This window comes from Periplaneta americana, chromosome 11 (genome assembly GCF_040183065.1).
Source record: "Periplaneta americana isolate PAMFEO1 chromosome 11, P.americana_PAMFEO1_priV1, whole genome shotgun sequence".
In the NCBI taxonomy this organism is placed as follows: domain Eukaryota; kingdom Metazoa; phylum Arthropoda; class Insecta; order Blattodea; family Blattidae; genus Periplaneta; species Periplaneta americana.
The window spans coordinates 14,269,126-14,282,210 of record NC_091127.1 but is presented as its reverse complement, the minus strand read 5'-3'; the positions used below and the strand labels follow the sequence as shown (position 1 = coordinate 14,282,210).

The 13,085-nt window shown below is 37.2% G+C and overlaps 1 protein-coding gene across 1 annotated transcript; it reads left to right on the top strand.

The window, feature by feature from the left end:
* The first annotated feature begins 84 nt into the window (after positions 1 to 84).
* LOC138708835 (transmembrane inner ear expressed protein) lies at positions 85 to 12,397 on the top strand. The gene is made up of 4 exons (XM_069839064.1): positions 85 to 168; positions 2,707 to 2,818; positions 4,717 to 4,869; positions 11,404 to 12,397. Exons 1-4 carry the CDS (start codon positions 136 to 138, stop codon positions 11,565 to 11,567), a joined length of 462 nt encoding a protein of 153 aa, XP_069695165.1. The 5' UTR covers positions 85 to 135; the 3' UTR covers positions 11,568 to 12,397.
* The last annotated feature ends 688 nt before the right edge of the window (positions 12,398 to 13,085 follow it).

Genomic DNA, 13,085 nt, shown 5'->3' with positions numbered 1-13,085 from the left:
TTGCGGACAAACTGAATTCTTTGTGTATGCGATATGACAGAAGGGATGTGCGTGACGGATGCCCATTAGCTAATGTAGGGTGTGGCCACGACGCCACCCTCGAACTAGTCAGTCGCGGGTTCCTCGGAGGCGAGGATGGCCACCTGTACAGCAGATGCCGACGACAAGGTGCGTCACTTCATTTATCACTTATAGAAATGGGATTTTTTAGGGGCCTTTCTTTTCCCGAATTCGTATCTGACTAGGACATTGTGTTTATAGGTTTTATGGGTATATAGGTACAGTACTGTATATAGAACTTCATGTAGCATTAATGTATTTTTTTGCATATTTTCCCAGGCTGGACTTCAGATAGTAATCGCTTACCGTTAATTTTACAACAGGCATTGCGAAGAAATTTGGAAGAAATAATAACTTTTGACATCGCCACGTTACTTTCATGAGCAGAAATCAACCTTTCCACCTGCCATCTCTTATCTCGAACTTTAGGAATTTGAAAAATATTCCAAATAATTCAAAATTCCATATGAACTGGGCCAAATAATAACATCTAAAACTTCATTTAATTACCAATGGCTGTAAGATGACGTTGTATCCTGTCAGCTGAAGTACAGGAAAGCTATATAATATTAATTGCGTGTGTGCGTGTGTGTGTGTGTGTGTGTGTGTCGGTGGACGCGGCTCTATACGATGGTTTACTGGCTCATTAGAGATTAATAATAATAATAATAATAATAATAATAATAATAATAATAATAATCCGTGGCGTTACAGCCCATGAAGGGCCCAGACCTACCAACCGGCTGCTGGTCTCAGGTCCACATGCCGAAGCAGAGGTGGACGATCATCCAACCAGAATGGAGGTATCGTGTGGTTAGCACGATGATCCCCCCAGCCGTTATAGCTGGCTTTCGCAACCGGATGTCGCTACCTATCGTAGCTCCCCAAGTGCATCACGATGCTGGCTGGGCACCGGTCCCATACACTGGCCGAAATTTCATGAGAAAATTTCTTCCCCTATGAGGACTGGAACCAGCGCATTCCGTAACGCGAGAACTAGGCAGGACGCCTTAGACCATGACGCCACGGCGCGGGACAATAATAATAATAATAATAATAATCCGTAGCGCCACAGCTCTTGAAGGATCCAGACCGACAAGCCGGCGCTGGCCTCACGTTCACATGCCGAAGCAGAGGTGGACGATCATCCAACCAGAATGGAGATACCGTGTGGTTAGCACGATAATCTCCCCCAGCCGTTATAGCTGGCTTTCGCAACCTATTATAGCTCGCCAAGTGCATACGATGTGGGTGGACACCAGTCCCATACATTGGTCGAAATTTCATGAGAAAATTTCTTCTCCCATGAGGATTCGAACCAGCGGCATTCCGTAACGCGAGTCCTGGGCAGGATGCCTTAGGCCACGACGCCACGGCGTGGGACTCATTAGAGATTAATAGAGTATTATTGTCATTCCCCAAAAATCAATTTTGAGATTTTTGCATTACGTTTTTAAGCATCCCCGAATACGAAAAATTCGGTTTTGGGCATGCCGTCTGCATATCTGTCCGTGTACAGCGATTTCTTCTACATCACGTGTGGATTTTGATCATTCTCAATATCCAAGAGTCAATTTATCCGGGAATTATGCTTACAAGATATAACAATTTTAGTCAAAAGATACGAATCTTTAGTAAGTAAAAACACGTCCGCCGCTGTGGAGTAACGGTTAACAAGTCTGACCGTGAAATGAGCAGGCAAAATGGAGGATTATTAATGCTCCTTTCGAAATAAAGAGGCTAACTGACATGATATGGTGATATATGGTGAAATGGAATTCATTGGGGGAAGTACTCGAAAAAAGCCTGATGATCTATTTCTTTGGAACATTCAAACTCTCTTCGTATTACAACAAGGTGTGAGATGACACCAGCGAATAGGTATTATAAAGAATGGACACTTCGCGTCGGTACCTTTGATGTAGCCGGACTGATTTCAATGACCTTCAAGCCAGCTACAGCGTCAGATTCTGCTTTCTCCCTAGAGATGGCGCTGACATCACACCAGCTAGCAGTCGACACAGCGGAAATATAACACATATAATTAATACATCTAGGTGCATTATATACTGAAATAAAATAAATTGGATCCATAAAATAATAAATCCGTTATTAACTGTAATGTCTAGACTCTAGAGTTCCTTTATAATGAGAGTTGAGACGTTGACCCCAACAACAATTAAAATATGTAATGATTTGATAGCAGTGAAAATGGAAAAACAAAGCTCTTATGAGGAGTAAAACCATATACCTACATTATATTATATACAAATATTAAACGAATTTGATACATAATTTGATAATGTAATATATTCTTTTATAATATAATTTATTATATCTGAAATGTAAAAAATTATTACAACTAGTTCGTCATTGAGAAATAAGGAAAAGCTGTTAACTTGAATTTATTTGAAGCAAAGAGTTACTGGATTAAGCAATAAGGTGGGCGATGTTTGGATCCTGTGTCTCAACTCTATTCTCAATTATTATCTTAGCCTATGCTCGATTACACTAACCTCTAGCGCTTGAAAGTAGAACTAAACGCTGGCGCACAGAGAAACAAAACACAGGAAAATTCGCTCAGTGTCCATTCTTTGTAATCCCTATTCGCTGATGACACCATCTAAAATTGAGACGTGTTCACAGGAGTGTTCGAACACGACGACTACGGAGAGCGAGTGGCTGGAGCAAAAGGTTGCAGCTGGCTTCAGAGTCTGGCAAATTATATTTCTGTGCATCGCTAGCCTCCTCGCGTTGGGTGAGTAAATGAACCACCACCGCCACCATTGACGGCACACTTCCATAATAACCAAAAACCTCGCCGACTATCACAACCGCTACCACGCTCCCAGTCACCAGAACAGGTCACCCCACCATCACCACCTCAACTACCACCATTATCACAACAGGTTTCTTCTTCGTTCATTGTGCTCCTAAAAAATCATTTTTTTTTATTTGAGGTCCCACAAGGATCAATAGTAGGTTCTCTATTTTTCTAATGTTCATAAATGATCTTGCCTCCCCTAAAAGATGTAGGTCATCCCATATTATTTGCAGATGATACAAGTATAATAATTACAGTCAATAACTCCAACACATTCCAATCTTCAATAGAGACAATTCTCTTCAAAATATGTGATTGGTTCTCAGCCAATAAATTAGTATTAAATTATAACAAAACTAACATACGGTAATCCAGTTTCAATCCTGTCCAAATTCAACCTTCCAAATTTCAAGTGCAATAATTAACAATAGATCCCTAACAGAAACAACAACCAAATTTCTTGGCTAACAAATCGATGTGTTAAAATGGAAAAATCATATTAAAGAAGTTACCCCCAAACTAAATTCAGCATGTTTTGCTATTATATCTATGCAATACTTTAAAAACAATATACTTTGCGTACTTCCTCTCGGTAAAAAAAAAAAGAGTAATTAGAATTGTAGGTGCCAAATTTAAGGAATCGTGTAGAATCATTTTCAAAAAACTACAAATAATGCCCATGGTTTGTCATTAAATTTTTTCATTAATAAACTTCCTTGTATGTATAATTGTGAAAACTTTGTAATTAATGCAACACTTCATAGCATAAATAGTTGTAAAAAATGACTTTCATACTCTATCGGCAAATCCCGTAAATCTATCGTACTCTAAAAAAGGAGTGCGTTATATGGCAGTAAACATTTTTAATAGCCTCCCTAAGGATATAAAAAATCAAACTCAAAACATACGATTATTTAGGGCCAAATTAAAGAAGTACCTAATTTATCACGCCTGCCATTCTGTATATGAATTTATGACATTCAACAATGATTTATGAATATTTGTGTCTTGTATTAAGTAATGATACTAACCCCCTACTAGTATATTGTAAAACTCTTCTGTATATATTTCAACTAGACTGTAACTACGTATAACTAAGGCTTTGTAGTACTATTAAGATTTTTTGACATGTTCCATATTCTAGCTGTGAAGCGACGTATGAATACCATGGAATGTAAATAAATACAATATAATTAATTGATGAACTAGTGGACTTACTCGTGTTAAATATGTAAGCCGGACAAATATTACATATTTAACACGAGTAAGTCCACTAGTTCATCAATTAATTATATTCAAGTGTTAAAAGTGGTGTACGCAAGATTCAAAATGGATAAATACAATAATTAGGCTACAATACAATACAATAAATCGAAATGTTACAAGAGAACAAGTACGCTTAAATGATTCATTATTATTATTATTATTATTATTATTATTATTATTATTATTATTATTATCATCATCATCTGTAATTATAATTGACGAACATACCGAAATGCATAGGCAGAAATTATGAGTTAGTGTTGGTCACAAAATTGCTACAGGGCCTTTACCGGTACTACATCTCTCGCCGATGGCTTTTGACCAAAGGAATCAGGATTCGTTCCTTTACAAATCACGTAAGATTTGTGATAAATAAAACGTCTGTAGGACAGATTTTTTTCGGCCAATATTTCTTTCCCCTAGTATTGTTATTTCACTATCAGTTGCAAATTATTATTCAATAAATAGCTACTAATTGACAAGCTCGATGGAGAAGTTATGCAGTAGCCTATTGTAGTACAAATACTGAATTCAGTGAACTGAAATTCTGGTTTATTTTCGGTGAGTGATCCTCCTGTGCTGCTGCATCCGTTTCCGCATTCCACGCACGAAGCAAGAGATCGAGGCAGACTATGTGAGGAAGAAGCTCACCAAGAAGTTCAAAAAGCAGCTACACGTCATCCAAAACTCTGAGATGGACGACATGGACTTTAAAAGAGGTGACAATGTTAATGTGGGAGACTAGAACATTACACTGTCCAGCATGGTTCTTAACCATTCTTTTTTTTTAAGTACGGTTTGTTACTAGAGACTATAATAATAGTTCTTTCAGAGCTAATTCTTTGTGTTCTGTGCTTAAGAAACGTCAACAGAGTGCGTAATGCTACTAGCTACAACCCAGGATACAACAAAAAGAGAGCTATAATATATAAAACATTATTTAATTAGAAGAAATATTATTAGTACTTTTCATTATTATTAAAAATATAGAATATGTACTGCGAGTAATAGAAATTTCACATATTATACACACGCACATACACCCTTTCACCTTTCATGGACGTAATTGGCCTTTTGCAAGGATTCTTCAGTTAATAACCTACTAGATAATAACAAGCAGTAAGACTCCCTGATTATGTGGTTGGCATGGTATCAAGGTTAAATTAACACAAGACAAACCCGAGCCAAGGACACACAACCATTTTCTATGGACGAGAAATTAATTAAACCACAACAAAGAACTTATGCATGCACATATATACATACATAACAGTGGTATGCCGTACATGGAAGACAAGGGAAGCACTTCATAAAGCGAAAAAGAAATTTATTGCAGAAATTATATTTTAATCGTGATAACTATGAATTCCCTCATTTTAAAATGTCTCAAAATTCCTTCTCCGAGCGCTATCAGTCTTGTACTATACATACAAAAGTTTGTATTATTGCTTTCCTCACATAAAATTGCACTGTACGCCACTGGTTAATACATACATATATCGTATTTTCTCGAAATTATTCCCGCGCACCCACTTTTGAAACGGGGGGGGGGGGAGAAATAAAACTTTCAATAATTCACAATAAATTGAAAGCCATTAAACACAAATGCATTTCAGTTAACAATAAATTTTATCCTGGAACAGGACGCATTTCAAACTCATCCTATGCGCACGCACTTGACTGCACTCAAGAGTGAACTTGTCAAATGCCTTGCTTATTAATAAACCGGCCATTTACATATCCTGCAATATTATTATTCTTATTATTATTAATACTATGATACTACGTGGTTTATTATAATAAATACCTGTCATCACTATTAACTTCTTCATTCTGTGCTTTTTTCGATGTCGCCCAGGTATTCGTCTTCACTCTCACTTCCCTATACACTATCGTCCTCTGTTCTGTCTAGCTGATTGGAAATGCTACACTTTTTTATGAAGCTCTTTTGAACAAGAGGGATTGATATGCATGTCCATGCATACGAATCCATTTAAAATATAAGATGCACAAACTCTGCACTTAACATTAGAACTTGATTTTGATACAAGTAACTGCTAATCCAAACGCCATTTAACAATGTTAAGAATTGAAATACCCGCGAGATGCTATTGGATGGACCTTTGGAATTGCGCGGGAGGAAAATCGGGCAATGTTGCCAACTTCATTTCGAATAAGCCGCGCATCCGTAATTTTTACTTGTATATTTCGGAAAAGAAAAGGCGTTCAGAGTATTCGAGAAAACATAGTGTGCATATATATATTTATGTACCAGTCCACTTACTGTGAGAATGTGCAAGTATTGGTCGCCATTGATACGCTGGCGAGTGTCCTGTGGGTTAAGGTGCATGGTACAGTACCATAAACTGGGGTAAAGAGGATCACATGTGTATTGCTTAGATAAGTCAGCGCCACATGGATCACACATGCAAAGAAAACCTTTCTTCTATAAATGCCACTAAAAATAGTTTTCTTTGCATGTGTGATCCATGTGGCGCTGACTTATCTAACAATACACATATGATCCACTTTACCACATGTGATCCTCTTTACCCCAGTTTACGGTACATCTATACGGTTCAATTTTTCTTTCAACTTTACACATTCAAGCAATGCATGCAATAAATAATATATATATATATATATATATATATATATATATATATATATATATATATATATATATATATAATACGAAGTGAAGATGACGTTCAAACCATGTAGACACAAAATCTTAAACGTGCATGGAAAATTGAACCATGTAGATGCAGCTTTATGGTGTCTGGTGTCGTAGATTAGATGAAAATTACTTTCACTCTTGATGTTTACATTCATTTGTGATTAATAATTATGTATCTTCATCAGCCTTTGTAGATAAATGTTATTGTAATTATTTACTTAACATTCCTTTTAATAAAAGCTATTGAAAAACAATAAGATATTATGTATCACTGGTAACATAAGAATAGCTGGAGAACTGAATTCCTCGGAGAAAATCTCTTCAAAGTCACTCTGTCCAAGGGCGCCCCCTGGGGTAGTCAGTGGTAGCAATTGCTATCACTGAGATTTTTATTTTTTACATGGTTTTTTAATCTTCTCTACATGCATGATCTTGTTTTCTCAAACCCTCGGTAAACAATTCAACAAAAATGAGCGCTTTACACTATGAATACGTGCACAAGATCATTTAGATTTCAAAACTGGCTATTTTTCATTTTCAATTTTCTCTCTTCTCGTCCATCCATTTCCTATAATTTTCTAACCATCTTGCTACGGTACCACTGAGATTCGATCCTGTGGGCGCCCTTGACTCTGTCTACCGAAATTCTCAAAGGATCTGCCTGAAATTGAACCTCCACTCTCTTCAGTGAAAAGTCAGATGACTGACTGCATCACCTTCTCGGTAAACAAGAAATTCAGAACTTTTTATGTCTCGAAAATCTATAGTTTAATAATTCCTTATAAAATGGAAGGGCAAGTAACCTCGTGACATACGGAAGAGAATTTATTCTTAAAAATTAACCTCATTCAAAAAGTGATAGGAATCGGAATTTGTTGTTGTTTTCTAATACCAGGCGTTTGACAACAAAGTCATTTGACCTCTTGCACTCCAATATTTTTCAAAGATATTACCATGACCAGCCACTGAAGCACAGATTTTGAGGTGTTCCGAATCCATTTCTTGGTTTGAGTTGCACAATGGACAGTTAGGGGACTGATATATTCCAATTCTATGCAGGTGTTTGGCCAAACAATCATGGCCTGTTGCCAATCTAAATGCAGCTACAGACGATTTTCGTGGTAAATCGGGAATTAACTGTGGATTATGATGCAGAGAGTTCCATTTTTTCCCATGGGATTGTGTTATCAAATTTTGTTTGTTGAAGTCTAAGCATGTAGATTTAATAAATCTTTTCATAGAGTAATATGTAGATTTAGTAACAGGTCTGTAAGTAGCAGTGCTGCCCTTCTTTGCTAAAGCATCCGCATTCTCGTTTCCCAGGATTCCACAGTGGGATGGTATCCATTGGAATACAATTCTTTTATTGAGTGATATTAATTGAGAGAGCATTTTAGTTATTTCTGCTGTTTGAGATAGTGTGTGTTTAGAGACTATTGATAGAATAGCTGCTTTGGAGTCTGACAATATAACTGCATTTTTAAATCGGAATTTAAAATAATGTTTTCAGAGTAAATATAAAGTAAATGTTGAAAAAGAAACCCCCAAGCTAAAAAGTAATGAGTGAATACATCTGAAAGTGTGTTCCATGTTCAAAATTTGTGTGAAATGGGAAGAGGCAGAAGGCTGAGCACAAGTGATGAGGCTACTGAAGATCTTTTTCTGCCGCCATATCTAAACAATTTCTGAGAGCAAATTTGTTGTTCCAGTTCTTGTTCCGAAAGCAGAGATCTTAATGTGCAGAGTAAATGAATGAATAAAATTGGCTGTTTTGTCAAGAGGTCCGATATTTCACTTTCAAAACTGTATCTGAACATTTTTGTAGTATTTCTCTTTTAAATTTCTTAAAAAATATACAGTAATATGCTGTATTGGCCCGAACAGAGTGCGAATTGATGGGGGTATGTCCTGCCTCCCCCCTGGAGAAAAAATTCAATTCGCACCATGTGCCCGAATAGGTACGACCTGTAACATAACACAACCCTAAGTTTTCAAATTGCTGGATAACGTTCGGCATTGGACCTCGGTCTCATTTCGGCATCATTATCATCATCCATACAATAGCCCGGGTTAAGTTCACAGTGTGACGTGCTGTACTTCAGTACAAGAGCACGGCCGTTCAGCTACCCAATCATTCACAGAATAGGAGTGGTAAGCTCAATAAATCTCAGGCTGCAGTGCAATCCTTCGGGTCTCTCCTATGTACAAGAGAAAAAAAAGTTTTCAAATGTTCTATAATGGCACAGCAAAATAGCAGTATCTCATTATAATCCTATCCCACTTCGAAAATGTTATAATATGACAAAACTTTCAAATTTTAAGCTATGTTTTCAGTTCGTGCCTTTAGCAACAGCCACTTCTGGTTATTATTCCTAGTCTTCATCATCTTTGGTCGCATACTATACTTGTTTCACTTATTATGTATCACTTAATTCATACAAGATTTACCTTACTGTTTTCTTTGGTAGTGATTTTTAATTTGTTATCTTATTTTACATCTGCAATAGCCAAATATGTTAATATACCCTAAAAATACAGCTGTACCATTGTCATCACAGATCTGTATATTTTTATGTTCAGAAGCATTTTAAAACTTAAAGATGTTTCAAGTTAATTTATCAAAGGAACTGTTAAATAAAATAAATATTATGGTTTATTTAACGACGCTCACAACTGCAGAGGTTATAACAGCGTCGCCGGATGTGCCGGAATTTTGTCCCGCAGGAGTTCTTTTACATGCCAGTAAATCTACTGACATGAGCCTGTCGCATTTAAGCACACTTAAATGCCATCGACCTGGCCCGGGATCGAACCCGCAACCTTGGGCATAGAAGGCCAGCGCTATACCAACTTGCCAACCAGGTCGACGGAACTGTTAATGACTGTCACAAATCTACAAGTATTAAAACTCTATGTGTGAAAACAATGTTAGGCAATAACAAATTTTAGCTGTCATTCAAATTAAAGCAGTACATAATGTCCCAATATGGACAAGTATCATGAATCGGCTGGTACAGTCTGCACATTCCATAAGTAGACTTCTTTTACAACTGAGGCTGCGACTATAATACGGAAACGATTTTCACACGAATATTTTTATGCAACAAAACACATTCTACTACATTTTTCGGACTAATATAATATAAAATACACCAGTGGTATTCAATCTATGGTACGCATACCCCTACGGGTACGCAGGGTTTTCTCAAGGAGTATACATCCTACTGACTAGATACATAAAAATACTAACATACTTATTTTATTATTATACTTATAGATAATTAATGCAGTTCACAAATTTTCTTTTACAATATCAAATGTTTTTTCTTTCTTCAACAACATTTTACGCTACTGGTATAGTTCAGACAGTAGTACGTTTCCTTGCTGATATGGAGTTGCACTTGGGTGTAAATTCGATTCCCGCTTAGACTGATTACATGGTTGGGTTTTTACCGAGGTTTTCCCCAACCATAAGGCGAATGTGAGGTAATCTATGGCCTAATCTGGCCAAATACCATCTCGCTATCACCAATTTCATTGGCACTAAATAACCTCGTAGTTGATACAGCATTCTTACATAACGAAGTAGAAAAAAAATTTTACATAATTCATTACTATTATTATTGCATTATTGGATATATAATAATAATAATAATAATAATAATAATAATAATAATAATAATAATAATTTATTTTGCATACGACATAAATTACAGTCTTTTGTTATTTCTTATGTAACTGCAATGCTGTTTGGAGGTACAATAGTAAAAAAAAATTGTATTTTGAGGGTAAACTAACAAAAAATATTGAATACCACTGAAATAGATAATGGTTGCATGCTTACAGTACTTTATAACCCTTCACTATTTCACAGTCGTGTTACACTGCAGTGCAACACAACTTAATAATCTTTGCACATGCATGCATGAAATTAATAAGAAAAATAAATATAAATTGTTTATAGAGAGAGTCAGTTAAACTCAAGAACAACTACTGGTATTTTATTAAGTATATTTCGCACAACTGTGGGATACTAAAACAAATTATTTCAGCAGTGAAGATATAGTAGGTCTATAATATTTTAAATTTTCTACGCTCTCACAATTATTCCCAAATTAAACCCCATCAACAAACTGTGGCACACCTTACCTATAAAGCTACAGCATCACCTTTTCATTCTAAAGGCTCGAACTAAAATCTTGGCAATCCAAATGGATTTTGTAGTGGACAAAGTCGGAATTATGACAAGTTTCCTCTGGGTACTCCCGTTTCTCTGTCATTACTTCAAATTTCTCCATAGTCCATAATCTTTATCACCAGTGCAATAATAACAGAAAATCTACTGCACTGTACGATCATCTCCATGGGACTTACACAATGAACATTCTATAGATCCAGTAATGATAGGAATTTCTGAAATTATTGGCAATGGCGGAATATTTGGATATGGCACTAAACAGACAAAAAGTACTCAATTTATGCACTTTGAGCATATTAGGATTTTTTAACTTGGCTGTTAGCTGTGGTCACAAAATAAAGAACAAAATTTTGAAAATTTTCACCTGGTTTACAGCTCTGGATCGAGTTCGGGCTGAGATCCGGTCTGACACAGACAGCCTGGCGCACTCTGAGGCACTGTCGGGAGCCACCCTTAGCTCGGGCTGCTGCCACTGTCCGACGCAAGGCTCGCTACAGGTGCCCAAGACCAAGTCCTGTGACGTCACTACAAGACCCTGACTTCACTACTGCACTATGACCGTGATGAGTGCGAGGCAGGATTTACTTAGTAATTTATTAAAACATTTACCATTGAATGCCATATCCAAAGTGTTGTGATTATGTAATATCAATGAGTTGTTGATACAATGTTAATAGGGTAATAGTGGAATGAAAACTGGAGTACTTTAAATAAACTTTATTATATCTGTTTTGTTCACCACAAATCCAAAAGGACTGAAACATAAGGAAGTAACAATGAAGAGCTAAAGAAACACGGATCACAACCTAGCAATGAAAAATCTACTAACAGAAAAGCCAACATTTAAAATTTCTATCTGCAGAAAAAGAATCCACATATTATTGTGTAATCTATGAAGTCGTGTAGCTCATTATGCAGTTATTGAGTGTTTTGTAACCATTTTTGTAGTGAGTTCTCAAGCGACATCAGTGACTAAATATAAAAGCTATGCCGGTGTATTTCTTTTCCTGAAGTCTAAACTCTGATCTCCATGACCAGTTATCTGATGTTATTCCTTCCTTCAGCCACTCCAGACAACTACATTGATACTGTACGATTATTTCCCTTGTACATAGGTTGGATAAAAAGTAATGGCAACACTGCTGTCACGTGACGATGGTGGGTTCGAGAGCTGCCAGCTGTGTGGACATGAACAAGGACTGTTAGATGAGTTAGTGCAGCCAGCGGCGACAGTACTCCATCAATCTACTGCAGTGTGTAGAACGTTCACTTTCATAGGGATAGTGCGAGCGCCCTAAGACCATCCTTACAAAACTAGAGCAACGTTCCTGGATCAAAATTGAAATGGCACGAGGTCATAGTGCACAAGAATGTTTTCAGGGGCTGCGTGAAACATGTGGTGATGCAGCGTTGCCATATCGCACAGTTGCACGATGGGTTAAAGCGTTACGGGAAGGCCTTGTTGCACCGGTATCAAATGGAAGGTGACGACTTTCTTGGACGAATTGTCGCTATGGACGAAACCTGGACTCGCTCGTATGAACCAAACTTGAAACGCCAATCAAATGAATGGAAGCATCCCGGTTCTCCTCGTCCAAAGAAAGTGCGCCCTACACAAAGTGCTGTGAAGGAGATGTTCATTGTGGCGTTGACATTGATGGGGTAATACTGCAACACGCTGTACCTCCAAGGCAGACGGCAAAAGCGGACTACTGGAACATCCACCGTACTCACCCGATATGAGCCATGTGATTACGATCTTTTCACCAAAGTAAAAGAACCACTGCGAGGGACCCGGTACAATACCAGAGATGAACTTATCCATGCTTTAGGGCGTTCAATAGGGAACATCAACAAAGATGGACGTGCTGATGGTGTACGACGCCTTCCAAACATTTGGCAAAAGGTAATAAATAAGGGGGGCGACTATATGGAAGGTACATAAATGTTGTACCCCTGTGAATAAAGCCATGTCAGAAATATCGAACTGTTGCCATTACTTTTTATCCAACCCTAGTAAAAGCTTTCCTATTCATCAAATCATCGTTCTCTTCTTA